Genomic DNA, 19,510 nt, shown 5'->3' with positions numbered 1-19,510 from the left:
AAAGTTTCTGATCACAGAGGAGGACCTCGGTGGGAAGAAACGCTCTAAGCGATTCCTTGGTGATCTGCTTGCTGCAGCATTGGACATTGGGTCTTATTCTCCATTGACCTCTTGGCAGCCAACTCAGTTAGCCTCAGTACATTCTAAAGACACATAGGTGAACTCGACAAGGAAATGCCAGAAATTCAACTTCTCCCTCTTCCTCGGTCAATAGTCTGGTATATCTGGTTTCCCTTGACCTCGTAGAGCAAATTCTCAAATACTACAGTATATGCAGCCTTCACAGGTACACCTAGGATACAGTCTTGGCAGTGCAATTCCTATTTCCATAGATCCAAAGAATTTAGAAATAGGATTCATCCTCAATCTACCCATCATAGAGAGGCAAAACATATACAGACTTTAGGCTGTACTGAATTTTGGTTTTTGGAAAGATAACGAGCATGTCTCAAAACACCCCCAACCATTGCCTACCATGATGATGACCCCCGCTTTACCATATCCCTACTTTTAGCATATGCGCTAGGACAAAGAACATCCAATTACCTCTGTGGCTTGAGAGCCAAATCTCCTGAACAAAAGTGTCAAATGTAGCATGTCCATTAAAGATGGAGAAGTCAGCACCCTATTCTCCAGGCCAAAAGGTGGATGTTGGGACCTCACCATGTAGGAGAACAAAGAAAGGCCTACATGTAAATTCCAAAGCCTGAAACACAGAAACAGGCACCTGAAACAAAGAAACAGGCTCCAAAACGTAACCGGACGTTACACATCTAAACTATGTGGGAATTTGTTTGGGATTCAAATCCAGGAGTCTCATTGGAAGATGCCCACCACAGTCCAGGAAAAACCCAGCAATGTGGCCATGGCGTCACTAAGAATACATAACCAGCGCACGCGATGGAGCCACACTGCCTTTCCACTGCGACGCAAGTTGCTACAGGAGGTGTTTGCTGATCAGATGTTCGTAACCTTAAAACCTTGCTAACAGTCTCTGTGGCGGTCTTTGCTTTGATCTGAGTGCTTTCCTTTCTTCTTTTCCTCACTAACCTACAAGTGTACACCTACACGCACACACACTTCCACATAACATTAAAGGTGCGGTTAGCGCCATAGCATACTCTGTGGTGTTCTGCACCACTTGTTGCTACAGACTGGTAAATTCTTCATTGTACTCTCGTTCTCACTGTTCAACTCTCAAGGGCTAATCAGTCATTTTGAACTCTTACGTGGCGTATCTACTTATGTGACTACGTCAGCATTTTGCCTTCTCCTTCTTGCCCCTCCCTCTCCACCTCTCCCTCACACACACACATACACACACACACACACACTGTATGATTGCCTGTATCTTTTAAATTTATTAGTAATTTATACCAATAGTTGCTTTTCGATTACATGAAGAGTAGATGTTTACCAGATGAAGTATCATTGATTGCTTATCAGTGTGCTGAGTTAAATAAACTCTATTATACATTTGAAGAGCAGTTTTTTGCGCCATCATTGGACCTTCCAACGGGACAATGATCTCAAGCATACCTCAATGTCCACCAAGGCTTGGCTTCAGAAAAAGTCCTGGAAGATACTAGAATGGCGGTCACAGTAGCCTGATTTGAATCTAATAGAACATTTTTTGGTGGGATTTGTAGAAGGTGGTTGCAGCACGCAAGCCCAAGAATACACTCTCTCTCTCCCTATTGTTTGTTAGCTAGTCACACTGGATCTAACATACAAGTTAGATTGTATGTTTGATTTTGTTATGTTTTAATAAATGTTTTAATCCACATGCTGTCTCCTTTAATATTGTACAAGAGTGAATACTGCCAACCTCTACTCTGTCAAGAACTCCTTCAACTCACTATCAACATGGTAACTTTTGTAGTAGGTAGTAGTCATAATACCAAATTGATAGTTTAGTATTTTATGAGACTGAATAATCTAAACTGCCAATCTTTTTCCTCGTTTATCGAGGTGGACTTTACAAGTCCCACTAATCAATATAATTATTAATTATCTTTAATAATTATTTTATTATTATTTCCGATAGCCAAATTGACCCAGAAATGGTGCAAACCCCAACAACTATTGGTGCCCCAGAGTACCGAGCAGAATCATATGTATCACTCCTGGAGAGGTGAGGCATTCAGGAAGTTGCTGATCCACCTTTCTCACCTCAGTCAATAAAATGAATAGGATACACTGATAAATCAGAGGGTGAGACTGCTCCTCCACGCTCATTCTGTTTCATTTTGTTGGGGTTGTTCTGGCTTCACATGGCGAGGTTTCAGGAGGGATATCATGAAATCGCAATATGCACTATGTCCAAGAAGCTGTCTGCGCATGATTTGTGGCAGCCAGTTTTTAGATATCAGTTACTAGTCCTCAACAATGAAGCCAGCGTTATGTTGGATGTTGTTTTGAAAGGAATTAGGCAGTTTGAAGGCATCAGATTGGATGGCTCTAAAGACAAATGCAAAATGTGCCTCAGGCTTTGACTGAGGCAAATGTGATGTTCCACTGCAAAGACTGAGAACAACTTCAGCCTGAACATGTAGGAGCCATGTTCATTTATGAATTCTACATGGTTTTTGTGTAGGTGGTAAAAGAGGTAAGGTTTTCTGGTCCCTGTCAGACTTACATGACTTTCATACCCAAACCATGTGCATGCAGCAGAGGTAGCCCTCTTTTAGGTACAACCTCTTCGTTTTGTCTTCACTGGTCAGAGTCCTTCTCTCCACTTTGAACTCACAAACTGCAAGAGTGTTTATCTCCAGCTGAACAAAAGGGAACAAATCTGGTGGGAATACTTATGCTTCCAAAATACAATATAATACATAAAGTGCATACATTAGGAAATGCATACTTCCTAACTATGTAACTCAAATCAATAACACAATTGAAAGCACAATATCAGAGAATTCACAAAAAAATACTATTATTTGTGGCAATTGCAACATTTTCATTATTTAAAAATTGCTACAAATTTCAGGAATGATAACTGTGGAAATTAACAGGTTTTGTTGTAACTACTTTCCACTGGAGAACTAGCTGCTATAAAAACAGTTCACAGTGTATTTCTGTGGATTATCCAGAGTATCACTGTTCTGGAAAAACTGGGTTGCTCCACAGCTCCACAGAATGGGGGTGAAAACTGATTTCCCAAAAGATGGATGAATTAAACGAACAGTTGAAGAATTTCAGAAGTACATTTACTTAAGTACTTTAATTAAGAACAAATTTAAGGGACTTGTACTTTACTTGAGTGTTTCCGTTTTATGCTAATTTTTATTTCTATTCCATTCTATTTTTTTACCTTTCCTGTCTGAGGAAAACCATGCATCTATTATCTATACCGCTTATCCGTCAGGGTTGCGGGGGGGTTGGAGCCAATCCCAGCTGACCTGCGCGAGAGCCGGGGTACACCCTGGACTGGTCACCAGCCAATCACAGGGCCAACACACAGAGACAAACAACTATTCACACTCACACACCTGCATGTCTTTGGACTGTGGGAGGAAGCCAAAGTACTCAGAGAAAACCCACGCAAGCACAGGGAGAACATGCAAACTCCACACAGAAAGGTTCAAACCTGGAACCTTCTTGCTGTGAGGCAACAGTGCTAACCACCATGCTGCGTTGAGGAATACCATGTATCTTCAAATTTTGTGATTCTGAATGCTAATGTTTCTGATGTGTCTCTGAAGAATGACATATTCCATCATTGTCATCTACATATATTTGCAGCATGACTCTATACTTGTAATGTAGGAAATGTATCGTCACAAAGCTAAAAACAAGCTGTTTTCCTTAGCTGAGAAGTTGCCTTTTTATTGAGTTTTGTGGTCCTCACAGGACAGATACCGTCTGGTGTTGCCAAGGTTTGTGACTCATCATGTTACTGAAGTTGTATTATGTATGTTTATGTCGTAGACTGACTGTAGCCACCACTCTACTCTTTGCATGCACGGACAGTGACCTCGCAGGACCTTGCAGAGCAATAAAGGAAAATTTCATCCATCATTATAATGATTTCTGAGGTTTTGTGTTCATGGCAGATATTAGCTTTTACTATCCCGTTCACCAGTGGTAACAGATGGCCTGCAGCCTATGTAGTAACTTATGTTTCTTTACAAAAGGAGAAAAACTCTGCAGGGCACCTTTAACAGGTCACCAAGAGCGATAACGTTAAACATGTCAATGTCAGCTGGTAACAAATCCCCCTACCTCTAGCTTAATTATAACCCTTTGATTGGAGCATTCTGAGCATTTGGCCATCTGTCCCTTTGTATTCCTCACAGTGGACCACTAGACATTTTAACAACTACTACTATTATTATCACTCTGAAGTTACTGAACAAAGTAAACAAAATATATTTCTTTGAGCCACAACGGCATTACAGTGATAAGGAAAAATGACAGTGGAAGCAATACCCACCCAACACAACTCAGCAGAGACTGCCCTGTCAGACTATGTCACTGCGATCCCAGATGTCAGCAATTAATTTGGTGACTTGTTATCTCTGGGAATGATGGCCAAAAAACAAAACAAGACCCAAGTTGCAATAAACCAGAATTATTCTTCAGGAAACCAACAGAACACAGTTGGGACTGAGAAGGGCCAAACTCTAATAAGCATAAAGTTATGGAAGGTAGCCCTCTGGCACTGGACTAAGAAAGGCTGTGAAACATGGCACATAATATACCTGTAGTGCTTTCACATTAAGCACGGTGGATTTACTAAAATCTGAGTAGAAATTTAATTGGCATAAATAATTGGCACCTTATGAGTTGTAGGGGCATAAGCTAACAGCTGCTGCACATTAGCACAAATGTGCAGAGGCAGGTGGATCTCTTTCACACTAAAACACACACACAGCAAAGAGTCTTGGATGGGCTGAGCAGGCATATCTGCTTAGGAAACGATGGGAATTTAAAGTGCCCTCCGGCCACCTAGTGAATAGAAGACAAATGACCAAAGTGTGTGTGCTCCACTAATGAGGACACTCCTATTGTTGCACACAAACTGGCAATTGATTTCACATGAATCTCCAACTAAGGCGAAAAGGAAGGAGCAAACTCTTTAGTTTCGCGGCTGGAGACTCTTGAAGACCTTCCAAACTCACAGGAGGGCTCCTTTTATTTAGCAAGACTGTGACGACTGCACATATGCTTCTCTAATTACTTTACCTTAATTAACCCATTGTAATGTTTGTTGTGTATCGTGGGGGAGATCTTTGAATTAAAGCAGTGCTCACTGGTGCTGATGCACGGTTTTCTGTGTATGTGTGTAATAATGTGGTTCTTAATCTCCATTTATCTATGGAGCGTGGGCTAAAGTCCATCCTCTTTTTCAGCAAAACTGAGCTTAAAATTTGATTTGGACAGTTCTTCACATACACACTGAGAGCTGACCAACACAGACACGGTCCACTGCTTTAAGGGCCTTAGATCACAGTTTATGACAGAAATAAAAGATATTCACTGCTGTCAGAGGAATTGCTCATGGAGTCAAACATCTTGACAGGCCTTTTGAAGAAAGGGATTGGGTGAACCTCAAATAACGAAGAATGACATAGTATTAGCTGTGGCATGCTAGCTATTGTCACAGAGAGTTGACGTGATGGTGGAACTTACTAACTGGCAGTTGGCTAGCTTGGTGGGCTATTGCCAACTAGCAGTGCAAGTATTGTAGAATTTTTACTGTATCACCAACATGCCATTGCCTCATTCCTTTAGTCATTTGATTTATACTAGTTTAGCAGATACTGGACATGTTTAGACTTGCTTAACTCAAAGACTGCTAGCCGAGACAAAAAAAAATCAGACAAAGCCAAAAATGGGATTCAAAAATGGGTATTTTCTTTTCTTTATTTATTTATTTTTGTTGTTGTATAGGCTACCTAATTTATATTACTTACTTGCTGGTGTGTTTTTCTTAAATGATACTGTTAGCAGAGACACAAGAATTTCACTGCCAGTGATTGCTTCATGTAACTGCTGAACATGTGACAATAAAGTCTTCTTGATTCTCTTCTTGATTCCGAAGAATTCAAGTCAGCAATCAAATATTAAACTTGGCTACTCTGTCAAGCAAATTTGTTCTGTCAGCTGAAACAACCTGGGAACAATACTGTAATTTGCAATAAACATTTAGTCACAGATCTACAGTGGCCAGTTAAAGGCTCTGACTGCCTCTTGATGAGATCCCATACAAAAGCAAATTCACACATAAAAATTAAAAATAGTCTCACTGTGATCCTGGCTCGGGCCTGTCGGAGACTAACCAGCAATTCTAGGTGGCTGCATCTGTATGTTTGTTCAGGAAAAAGGGTTAGAACCACGCTGTAATTCTGTACCCTTCAAATCACCTCTATGGCTTATGTTGTGTTGTGCTCTGTAAGGCTGTACTCTTAGCCACAGCAATGCTTTGAGATCAACGCTGCTGTCATAGCAGCATGGCAACATGCTCACACTGACAGTGTTAACCACGTTAGTTTAGTGCGTTCGATTGCAAACATTGGTAATTTGCATAAACCACAGTAATCACAATGCTAGTGGTAATATCACTTGTTTTGCAGGTATTTGATCATTAGTGCTGGCCAAATTGAAAAGTTGACCATAGTTATTCCCATTTATCTGGAGGAGAACATGAATGTGTGTACTGAAACGTATGGTAATCCTTTCGACAGATGTTCAGACTTTCTGTGGTCAACCTCATGGCGATGCTACAGGAATGTCAAAAGATCACCAAAAGTATGATACATTGGCTGGAACCATACATTTCTCTCCAATCTATACAGGAGATGTTAAGATATTTCACTGGAAAAGAAAAACGTTGAGATGCTGGTGGTGCGAAAGAGACTCCCTTGGCATCTATAAGCATCTGGTCAAAATGTCATGGGAATCCATCCAGTAGATACTGAGTTACTTCTGCTTGGACCAAAGTGGCAGACTCAAACTGAAACCTGAAACTCAATATAACACTCCGTAAAGCTGAGGGAACTACAAATTCAGGTGATGAATCTCGATAGGTTCATTGATGCCTCTCACATTTTCACATTTTAAAAAAACATGAATGATAAGGGCCTAAACATCTCAACAGAAGTACTTCTTGGGATGTGTTTCTTAGGTTGAAATGTGTCTAAACCTAACGCACGCAGCTGTGAGGGTTACTGCTGGCTTCTCCCACCTTACCTCCATCTGTTACACTTGGATATACTTGGAACTGCCAAGGCAGCCATAATGTCAGTCATCTAAACAACGATTTAGAAACTTATGGATGACATTACAGACACATCGTCCATGTTTTCCTACAGGCTGTTGTTTTAGCCAGGCGGGTTAACCAATGTAGTGAGGAAACAGATGTTTCTGGCTGGTGTTAAGCAGCATTGGGCCCTTAGAGCATGCTGAATGGTGAATTTGGACTCTCAGTGGCCATCTACGTAATGTAGCTAGTGTTGCTCTAAGTCTCTTTACTGTCTGAGCCACCTGCTACCTCCAGCCTATCTGCTCCAAATACTGCCCTTACACACCCTGCCACAGCAAGGTCCTTGATGTTATCAAAGCAATTTGGCCCCGCTTTAATCATTGGGAAAATTGAGCAGCCCCCTCCCATTCCCTTGTACTTTGGAAGCAGACAAAATCCAATCACTCATAAGAGAGGTTATTGATTGATGTAATCTTATTGGAGGTGAGGTGGTAGAGGGGACATGATTGATTGCTTTTGTCTGCTACACATGTTGCTCTCGGCTGGCGATTCGTGTCCACTTTCATCTGGCATTTATTCTCAGTGAGAAGTTACTCAGATCCCCTCCTCCCCTCCAGTATCATCCCGGGACCCAGCCTTGCCAAGCAGGGCTGATGGCCCACATATCTAAGCTGGTTTCTTTTGATCTCATCCACCTTTTTCAACATGGCTGTCACATTTCTGTCCAGGTCTAATAAAGGGGAAGTGCCATTACTCAAGGAGCCGCAAAGAGTCTCGATTCAACCACATAGCCTCCAGAAATATTCAGCAGTGCATCAACAAAACTAAATTAACTGCAACTGCACTGATGAGGACATAGATAATACAATATTAGATTGAGTCAATTATGTGTCTAAATGTGAGCTCCTGAGCCACAAGCAACAAATGTATCTCACAGAAGTATTTGATTACTTCAATGAGTGGATTTCAAAAAGATGATTTAGAACTCTGTACAGATGCTTGGGGTTTTGGAGTCATATTGTCTGACGGAATAACTTTATCTATTAAAAGCAGTCTGTATTTAGTTCATATCTAGACCAAGATATGATGTTACATAACAGAACTTAGCACAGTAAGTCTGTTTGTAAGTTCGTCTTATCTTTGTTCATTTCTTCAGTGGCTGATCGGCACAAATTATGCTGTGTTTTGCAAATATCATTGGAGAAATTAGCACAAAAGCAACTGAAGCAAGGCTATGTAACTTCTGCTAAGCCTCACCCTCACCTTGACCCACCCCTGTCACTGGGGGGGGTGTGTGACAGTTCTGATATAATGGGAAATGCTAAAACAAGTTATTAAAAGTCAGCAAACTGATTCTGTGTTTGTTGTACGGCAATATGGACATAAGTGCAGGATAATGTACAGCAAGCCGGTCATTATTGCAGAACGAACCCCGACAGAGTGACGCAGAGCAGAGGGGTCTTGAACTATGTTGAAGGGATTTGACCGCCCCTTGCTGCACATTATCCCGCTTATTATCCCTCAATTTCATTGATTTAAAAATGATTGTATGGCTTCTGTTATCAGAATGGTATCTGCTATACAGAAATAATAGACTGTTGTGATTGACCAATCAGAATTGAGTATTCAACAATGCCGTGTGAAATAGTTGACTAAGTAGTGGTGTGGCAACAAAACCCCTGAGTACACTGAAGTGAACAAGTGTGTATTGTGTTCTTTCCATTTGTAAGAGAAATAATTCCTTCTTTTAAATGTAATATAGTTGCTTAAAGCGTTATTATATAAGTTAAATGTGAGTAACTACTACTGTTTGAGTAGTTTCTCCGTGGCTGAACCCCTTGAGATGCAGTTACTTCAAAAGGCATCAGCTTCCATTATCTTCTGCCCTTATCAAAACCAAACCAGATGACAAAAACACAGAAATGAAGCACTGTGCTAAATAACCTTAACGATGAGACATAGGGCCTGTACGGTTATTGACGCTTGTTGCTTTGTAACCACGGTCATGGGTCCATGTATTGACGGTAGGGCTGCAGCCTAAAAAACTTCTTTTCTCTGCAGCGGCCCTAGAGTCTGAGCCCAAGTGACTGAAACAAGGCAGTGAATTTATCACAAGTGGGCAATGCAATTATCCTGGGAGTGACCATGTGACAGAAATCAATATGACACAAAGCACTCAGCCATTGACTCTCATCCATGACAAAGTACGCCGGTGTCTTTCCATAGAAAGGAGAGGATTCTTGGCCTCCTACTTCTTTTGATTTACTGTTGGGTCACTGTAACATTATAAAAGAGCCATTGTTTTACAAGACAGGTAAGTAATGAATGGACTGCTGAAGTCACACCTATGGAGAAAGCTAAGTCGGAGCGGCTGCCTTTATTAGCTCATCTGGACACAATTCATTCACAGCTAGGCTGGAGGGGAAGTGAGTGATCTCCACAGCTCTCACACAGCGCTTCGAATGCATCTGAAGTTTATCGTCATTTCCAGCAGGGGGCCCCAGTGAACTGGGTACAACCTTGGAGAAGAATCTGTTTCTGTGCCCTCACCCCTGCAGGACAAGCTGGAGCCTTCTAGCATTTGACCAAGCCAGAAACTAAGTCTACTCTAGTGGTACCTTGCTGCTGAAATTCCACTAGATACAAACAGCTCGTGGCACACAACAACTTCATTAAAAAGTCTATGATGAGGTAATCAATTAAGGTATAAGACACCCATGGGGCTGTGAGTCATATTCAGCGTGGAATGATTAAAAATGGGTTTGGAGGCAACACAGTGCTTTTACAAGATGATAAAACAGAAACCAGTTGAGGAGGAGGAGGAGAGGGAAGAGGAGGCATTTGAGCGCACCCACACTGTGACAGAATCAGTCAGATAAAGAGACAGGGGAAGAAGTTGAGGAGTAATAGATTTTAGCTGCTTGGCCACACTTCCCACACAGCCCCAGTCCCAGCTCTTGTGTTTTCTGTTTTAATAGGGGGGAAAAAGGGTGAAGTCAGCAAAAACAAAATGCCGCCATTAAATCATCTCCCCGGATCCGGTGTCAGAGAAGTAATGGGAAACGCACTCATCATCAGAAAGGTTACTGCTTTCCAGAACCTCCCTGCTAGCTTTTCTCTCTCTTCATCCCTCAGCCCCTCCCCCTTCCTTCTTCTCCCGGCCTCAGTCTCATCCCCTAACCAGAAACCAGCTGTAGCCGAGCTGATCTTTGGTTTGCCGGCTGCTGTTCAGTCCCCCAAGGCCCCCGGGGTTGAGGGAGAGGGATTGGGGCAGCTACAGTTCACCACGGTGACCTGGTTCCATCTTGCAATGATGTCACCATGTAGAAAACAAAAAATCTCTCTCTTTCGGTCTCCTCCCACCATTTGTTTTAAAAAAAAAGGCTGTCCTGTCAACGGACCAAATGCATTTGCTTGTATTACGTTACTAGATTTTATGTTGCTTTACCTGACTGGGGGCTGCAGCATCGTATTCCTCTGTAGAAAACGGACCCACAACAAAATATCTCTACTGATGGCAATTTGACAAAACATTTTGCGTGACGAACTAACGGGAACTGTCCCGGTGTTTTTAGACACATCTTGTAGCCTCCATCAGCGGATAGTTTTCTCAGCTGTCATGAAGACCCGACAAAGTGAACAACCTACACTGCAGCTGAACAAACAACTTTATCCTCTAATGGAAAGTGAAATTTTCAATAAGTCAACTCTTTACTGACAAAAGGTCAGAAGTGAACCTAAAAGCTCAACTACTAAAATGTTACGTGGATGATTTCCATTGATCCCACTTAACTGTCCACTTGTGCCAACAACAAGCTCTGTCAAAACTAGAGCCAGACCAAGAAATATGAACTAATATTAGATGTACTGGCAAATACGTATGCAATAAGTAACCAAAAATGGAAAGACATGTTTGAGTGTCTCCACTACATAGTTCACCCACCAGAGAGCACTGACACGTTTATTTTTACACTGTAAGATGAGTAGGACTCTAGTGTCGTTGTCATTTTAAACAATCAAATATACATTTAGGTATTCGCTTCAAAACTCCACTACCAGTTGGACCCTAATCAACATCTAAGTTCCAAGCTTGCAGGAAACGGAGCACGGTTGTCTGTTGTCTCCAGAGGATGAACTACTGACACTTATGTTGAGCCACCAAGCTGAAGCCAGGATGTCAGCTTTAGACACATGCTGAACCCTTTTGCGTTCTCTTCCATGGCCCTTGTTAGTGACTTTTATTCTTTTATTAAAAATCAGTGTGATTCCAACAGTTTACACGATAAAATAATTATCACACAATTGAGAAATGCTTCGTTGCAAAAACTAAAGGTCACTATATTGGCACCTACAGTGTGGTGGTGTTTTTAAAAAGGTCTACGCTGATCAGACCTTGTTGTCAGTGAATCCAGCAGATCAGTTCCAGGCTGTACTGTATGTGGGCTGAGAAGCAACGTTTCATCTGAGCCACCCCCCCCCTCAACAAGTCGCCCACTTCCCAGGTGATAAATCAAAGATGACAGAGGGCATTACACGCACAAACGGACCGCCGCTGCCGCACCTTTAGAACAATTAATTAGCTGGCTGACACTCATTTATCACTGCAGCAATAAGGTGAAAAAGTCAAGAGTTTATTAAAGCTCCGCTTAATTTTCCAAGAGCTATAGGCCAGAGGCTGAGACACTTCACATACACAACAGCACCGACATTCACATTCTTACTTCATACAGTAGCACAGTAATACAGAACACAAATAATCAGAGATGTGCCCTTCGAGCACGTCTGAGAACAAATGTAAACAAATGCTTGGCAACTAAAAGAAAATATGGTAGTCGCTTAAGGACTGCATCACAAACCAGAGTTCAACTCTGTTCACAACACAAGCGTATGATACAGTATATAATCTAGTATGTAGGCACAAAAAGGAAAAAAAAAACATGTTTGGCCTCTTTAATAAATACTGTACACATTGTCACACTACATAGCTACGTGGCATTTAAATTCCACAAGATCACCACATCACTTATGTTCAGTTTTAAATTACTGTACAGATCTGAGTAAATAGATATAGCCATGCATTGTAGAACTGACACGCAGTCTTTTGAGATTGACTGAATATGGGTGATGGGAAAGGACTGGTCAAGAGTCAGCAAGCTATTCTGCGCCAAGTTCTCGTCTCTAAAGACAAACCCAGTGTGGTGGTGTTTCTGGACACACTCCCGAGACACAAAAAGCAGTAAATGGCATGGGTTTGACTGCTCCCGAAAGCATTCATACGGGGCCCTGGATAGGCAACAGAGTGACATACGAGGGCAAAATGTGACACTTGTCTTGAGTCCTGACAGAAAAGCAAGCAGCTGTTGTTTTGACAGCACTGACTATGGGCCACCAGGGACACGGAGACAAAGCTGGGCTTCTTTCTGAGGACGTGTCAGTTTAACTGTCACTTCAAGATACAGAGACAGAGGAAGACTTCTAAATGCCTGAAGACACTAAAGACATTTGGACTACTATTAAGTGTTATTACCACTAACTACACTAGTTTGCTTCTACTACATTTGCTTTATGGCATTACTTTACTGCTACACTTGATACACCACGAACAGTTGGGTTTTTTTTTGTTTTTTTTACACAACACTGACTTTTCTGGTCCTCCTTTTACTTAGAAAACACAACACGACACTCAAGTCTGGGGAAGCCTACGTTCAAGTGAGTCCGCAATAAACCGAATTCACACTGGAGCGCTCAGAGTGATTGGGCGGCAGATGACTTCATTTAACAACACCGATTGGTCCCGATGAAAAGTCATGTGGAGAGATGTTGAGTGCAGAACCCCAGCCTAGAACCAATTAATACGCTGATGTACAAGAATTCTTAAACATGTTACATGTGAGCACCTAGAGGCATAGAGAGGAATTATATGGGATAGTCAGAAGTCAGACGATGTGCACAATTGTTCTGCTTTTTCTACCACATACAGGTTTTTTGCTGCGCTTTCACACTGTGAACAACCTGAGCCACAAGTCTTCCTCTAATTTCCTACAAGGGAAGCTCACTTGAACATGTGAGCAGTCAAGAAGTTTGTCAGCTTTGGGACAAACGTATCACACTCAACAGCCAGATTTGAACATAATCTTAAAAGGTCCCATGAAGTGGGCACTTGAGCTATCTAGAAAGAGGCTTCTTCTTGGAAAAACAGTACATTGTTAGTAGTCTTCATGTTTCAATAGAGGGTATACTGTTATCATCAATAAACTGCCTATGCCTGTGCATCAGATCAAACTGATCTCCACTCCACAGCTGATAGATCCCTCACTGTCTGACATCCTGCTTCTGAAGGAAATACATCACATTAAGAAAGTAGTGGCACCATTATATGGGATCCTTAAAGATACCAGGACTCAGTGTCTTACATATTACAAATAGTATGCTCTTATCGTTCCCTACTTAGTTCTGTTTAATGCTTCCTAAGTAGTGCAAGACAGGTGCTGTGGTTATTTGCCAGAACAGTTTAATACATGAATTGCGTGTATACATGTTCTTAACTGATCAAAACTTTGTAGATGCAGGCAATTGCATAGACGCAACTAGAGCCACAGCTGGTCAAAAAAAGAATCAACACAGTAACTCGTAGTGTGTAAAAGCAGTTAAGAGTCCAATATTAACCAAAAGTATTGGGTTCAACAACACTTCAGCATCTAGGCTCCATGTTTTAGATTTAGGCAGTTCCGCTCAATTTTCGTTGGACGGTTGTTGGTCCAGTTTGGATCAGAGGTGGTTGCAGGGTAGCGTGACGGTCTCGTTCTTCAGCCTGACCCGAGCGCCATTCTTCAAAAGCCTCAATTTGCCTCTCTCTGTCTCTAAGCCAACGGTCATCTGTCCCAAGTTTTTATGGGAGGTGAGGTGGCTGCCCCGGCTCTCACAACCTGTGCAATGCAAAGATAGAAAGAGTCAGGGCAGCACACCTCACACCCCCGACCAGCAACCCTTACAACTTTAACACTGCTTCAAGAGCACCACAAATGAAATACAAACACTTATTCATACAACACTTGTTCAAGTGTTGAGCTTTTTCTTTCATGTGTTTCCACGACACTGCTTGTGCTACGGACCTACAGCATCATTTCTAAAAAGATGCCACTGCATTGATGTAAATGAAGAGGTATAAAGTTGCTCTGTAAGGTAGTGCTTGAATAAAAAGTCTCAAATAATAAACCTGCATTGACAAATAAAGGTGAGTTGAGCGGGTAAAAATATTGGGGGTACGATGGGTGTTGTAATGACCTACGGTACATCTCATATTCAGCATATTGTGCGGTTTGAACGCATCAGCCATCAGTGTTAGCTTCCTGCACATGCATTACATTAAAAGCCATAAGAAAGGTGCCTGAGCTACTGTTAAAGCTCTAAGATTATGACATTTAAATTCCTGCAGTGTTCAACATCTGTGCTGGAAGCTCCGCGTTTTAATTGACAGTAGTTTAACAGCTATTGAAAAAACAGCAACGCAGAAGCAGTTGGAATTAAGTAATAAGTCACCATTGTATTTCTTACCATATTCTGTTGGTGCAGTTATGAAATTAGTGCTGCAGAATATACATTACTCAGAATTCATCAAGACAACAGGTAAAGACGGAGCAAGTGTGCAGCTGTATCAACAGCAAATGACGATGTGAAGGAGAGAAAGAAATGAGGGGCTTTAACAGAATAAATGCCTCTCCTTTTCCTTCCTGTTTAAAATAAAGGCTTCCCAGCTACTACTATTTGAGAATATACAACTGGTAATGTAAGAATAATGGGAAAAGTATCACACTCAAAATGATTAGTTATGTTTTAACATTCCAGTTCCAAAAGTCGTAAACTGGTTCAAGTTACAATAAGCGAAGGACAGTTTTGATGGGACAATAGAAAATTTGAGAAGGGAATTCTGGTTTGATGAGAATGAAAAAAATATGAATGCAAGAGATAATTCAGCAGGCACCTGTAACCTTGTTTTTTATTTTCTCACAGAATTCCAATGTCAAAGAAGATTCCCGGGTTATTAGATGCCTGACACCTGAAATCCCAAGAAAGAAGCAGAATAAATTGTGCCATTCATTACGCCTTAATGAACTGTGCAAATGTATGTGGCAGGTCAATATAGGTGGCCTATGGAGAAGATACCCTCAGCCCCCTCATTCTGCACAGCCCAGGCGGCCAGAGCCTAATGAAGACTGAACTTTAATCATCAGGAGGATATGGCTGCCTCACGAGACCCACACACACTTGTGCGCACGCACGCGCACGCACACACACACACACACACACACACACACACACACACACACACATTCCTCACCTCACAAGGTTTTCATTGTCGCCCGGTCCTTTGCAGGTTGTACACTCAGTCCTCGTGTCATCAGCTTTGGGTTTTTTCTGCACTGCAGACTGGCGCTGCCGGCGTTCCCGTGGCAGTGGTTCCTATGGAAACACGGCTGATTAGAATTTTAGAGATGTATGGGCACTTTTGTTGGTGGTCTGGATGTATAAAGGAATGAAACATTTAACTGGGAAGAGACGGAGAGTAACGACTAAGATGTCCCGAATACAATTCAACAGCGGACTTGAAGCAACGATGTGTAACATGTTTTATGTGGTTATAACATCTCTCCGACAACTTTGGTCGTCTACACCTTCCAAAGACACAATCCCAATAAGAGTCAATGCATTCTACCTTTGGTGAATTCATCTTAAGTTTCTCTGAGTCTGAGACTGAATTTTCAGATCCTTCAAGTAAGTGGTTAACGTGTCGATAGCCTGTGAACTATTTAAACATGATCCCACTGTCCTTTGTCAGTAGCGTGTAAGCTAACAAGAACAATACTAGAATTAAGTGACAAACCTCAATTTTATCTTCTCTGTCTTCACAGATGGGAACTCTCTTCCTCTTCTGCCCTCTGGTTCTCTGTGAAACACAAGCAACTTTTAAGCCGTGATCAGAAACACAATGCACTACAACTCTTAAGGGAAACTTTCATTCAACTTTATTTTGTACAGAAAGTTGATAAAAAAATATTACTACTTTAATCTTGGATTGCTTTTTTTTTTTACCCTGCATTTCGCTTCTCAGGCAACAAACATGGTGCCCTACCCTCTGACTGATGGAGCTCATTGGAGCCGTAATCTGAGAGAGGGTCTGCAGACACTCCTCAAGGCTTCACATCCTTTTACAATGTTTGCTTATGAGAGAGCAAAGGGCACCTCTAAACACACCTGATCTTCTATATCAACTTAATATATGTAATGATCCTACATGAACACATCATTCTCTACCAAAGTTTGAACTGTTTTAGTTATTTTACATGACAGACTGCTTTATTGTTTTTGTCCTTGCTTTTGATTTGAAGTGGGACAAGACTCGGAAAATCAGGGTGTCATGAATTTCCCCGCACTAATTAGAATGTAGCAACATTTGAATCAGAATCTGTTTGTGTGTTGTTTGTAGAGTTTTTGATTGGTTAAGTCGCAAAACTTTAAATTAGATTGCTGTTTTAGTGATTTGAAGCCAGGGTTTCAGGGATGTTAATATTCTGCTAAAAAAGGTGCGATATGCAAGGATGCCTGACTTTATTTATCTAATCACCATGAAGGCAGCCTGACTCACAGCACAACTGACTAAACACTTCCGCAGCTAGGCGTGCTGTGGCACTAAATATAACCGCTGAATATGCCAGGACACCAATCACTTTCTCCTTCTATGAAAGCTGAACAATGCTGGATGGATGTCCAGCAACACTCCCATCTACTAAACAGGTCTGAAGTGTGCTTTCCCCCCTCGTGGGAGATTGAACAGAGCATGAAAGGAAATAAAAATCAAACATCTCATTCTTTTTGCTAGCAGGCAAGCATTGGAGCTGGTGGGGAGGGTTTAAAAGGGGATGAAAAATCGACAACATATTTAAACAGATTGTGAAAACAATTCCATCTGTCGCCTTTGGCTTGCTATCACTCGCCAGATGGAGCACTTATCATTAAGAATGCTAACTGCAAGAACGCTGCCAATTGGCTCCTATAGACCTTCACTTTTTCTCCTACAACTGCACCACCAAACAAAAGGCCTGGCATTGTTTAGTTATTTCTGCATTAAAGTAGTCTGCTAAGTAATCTATAAGGCCAGGGAGAGCAGTATGCAGATCGATAGCTGGTTCAGCTAAAAGCGCTCAGTCACACAGCACAACTAATCTCAGGCTCTGCTCAGGTGAGGAAATTAAAACTGCAGGCAGTTTATGTGTCCCAGGCAAAATCAATCTTTTAATTAAGTACATCAGTGCATCTTTAACAAGCATGAATCATTTCACACAGGATTAGAGAAATTAACAGAGCATAGGAAGTGGTACTAACTAGATATATTAACTTAATTCTCATAATTTCCAACTGATTAATGGCATATGTTTATATGGGAGGTTTTAATGTTAATGCTGTGGTGATAGTAAGCAGCAGTAAATCACGCCCCATTAGGGTGAGCATTCTGTCACCACCTTTGGTTAGCCTTTCTGACCCTGAATCCTAATCCTAATCCTGATCCTAATTTGCTTTAAGGTTTGAAAATGGCTATATCATTGCATCACACGAACACGGAGCGCATAAAAATATTCTCTCTTATATTATTTCACAGAATATTTGTTCACAACATTTTACTACACTGGAAGTCCTATTTTTTGACAGAATTAAAAAACAGCAAAGTGAAAACAACTACTGACATCAATTTAAATAATAGCAGACATTTAAACATCTTAGCAACATTAAGGTCGCAAACCACCCATGATGGAACACTCTCTGTGGGGGCTGGTTGTTCCACTGGTACTCTAGGAATACCATGTTGTGAACACATAATTATCTCGCCCTCGCCCCATATTGGCCCCACATATACGACCCACTGCTGCTGTTAGCGGGGTGCCACCATGCTGGTTTTCAGAATCCTAAGCTAGAATCCTATAGCTCTGCCTAGCAAAGACAGAGCTGAGCCTGAGCTGTATAATCAATAAACTTGACTTTTTCCTTTTTAATTACAAAGACAGAAACTATTTGAACTAAAAACTGAGGGTTTGGTCCTTAACAAACAGCAAAGATGAACATGTGTGTGTATAGGTATAGAGAGGAGAAAATGTCAATTGAAATCAAGACTGAAAACATCTCCGACCTTATTAAACATACCTTTAACAGTGTTGGTTTAACATGACTGTTTCATTGTGACTATTCTAATGGCCTACTAGATGTTTTGTCATGAATTATTTTCAGTGGTTAAGTGCACTGCGACCATGCTGCATGTTCGTTCTGCACTTTAAATACAAACTGGCTGATTGATTGATTGTGTCAATATGAACCACGTAGATTTGAAGATTATGAGGCACAATCCAAAGTGTCTTTTGTAAATGAATTCCAAGAGGGTGTTTATCAACAATGGACATGGACTGATCGATGCTCTACTTGTGCTTTAAATAGGTATTTCACAAAATACTTGACTGAATTGTGCACTGATTGATTAAAGGGAAGGGGGAATAAAACTTGACAGGGAGAAATGGTTTTAAAACTGATCCATGTTCAAAGTTCGAGAGATATAAAGCCTTGGCTGCGTTACACATATTGAAGAACAAGTGTGTGTTAATGAGTTGTCCTTGCATGAAGCTCATTCTGGAGAGCAGAGTGTTTGAGCCGGTCTCTATCTTTAGCAGGGATGTGTAAAATCAGGCAGAGTGTGCTATGGAGCATTAATTTTACAGCTGCGACATTACATACATGCTAAATAAAATTCAGCACACAGGTTGACTTTAAAAGGTTTTCCTCCAGTCGGCACTACCCACTCCAGGTCATGAATAACAGCCGCAAGGCTCTCAGCTTCATCAAGGTGGCACTGGGCCATGTTAGCCCTTTTGGCCAAATGTAAATGTGTGTGTGCACACATGCTCCTTCTTGACATACGAGCTTCCCAACAGACACACACACACACACACTGCAGCCTAGGTGGCCAGCAGGAGGTCGATTAGCCAGTCCTGATAAATTGAAACATGGCTTTAGAGAAGTGCCAGTGCTTGGGTGCCCTGGTAAAAGCATTAAAAATGCAAAGCAGGGCCCTTTTAGCGTCTGCCATTGCACGCCTTGCATTTGAAGATAAATGCTGCACTGAAGTGCCTCGCCCGAGTGGCTGTGGCTGCGAGAAAAATCAGAAAGCTGCTTAATCCCTGAGTGCTCCAGCAGGGTCCTCGGCATACGTCTGGGCCCAAGGTTTCCAAACATGAACAGAAAAACACATTAACCCAGACTACC

General features: G+C 41.6%; 1 protein-coding gene across 4 annotated transcripts in view; it reads right to left on the bottom strand.

The window, feature by feature from the left end:
• Positions 1-19,510, bottom strand: part of phf14 (PHD finger protein 14) — an 88,852-nt gene that overhangs the window by 23,650 nt on the left and 45,692 nt on the right. For 3 of the 4 annotated variants that reach the window (XM_070845936.1, XM_070845938.1, XM_070845937.1), the window contains exons 15-16: positions 16,089-16,151; positions 15,546-15,667 (exon numbers count right to left, since the gene is read on the bottom strand). In XM_070845936.1, coding sequence (XP_070702037.1) covers positions 15,546-15,667; positions 16,089-16,151 — 185 coding nt within the window. Of the gene's footprint in view, positions 1-11,817; positions 14,134-15,545; positions 15,668-16,088; positions 16,152-19,510 lie in introns of those variants that run through there. The other variant, XM_070845939.1, reaches the window with a different exon arrangement.

The sequence above is a fragment of the Pempheris klunzingeri genome, chromosome 16, assembly GCF_042242105.1.
Source record: "Pempheris klunzingeri isolate RE-2024b chromosome 16, fPemKlu1.hap1, whole genome shotgun sequence".
Taxonomy (NCBI): Eukaryota; Metazoa; Chordata; class Actinopteri; order Acropomatiformes; family Pempheridae; genus Pempheris; species Pempheris klunzingeri.
This window is presented reverse-complemented; position numbering and strand designations above follow the sequence as displayed.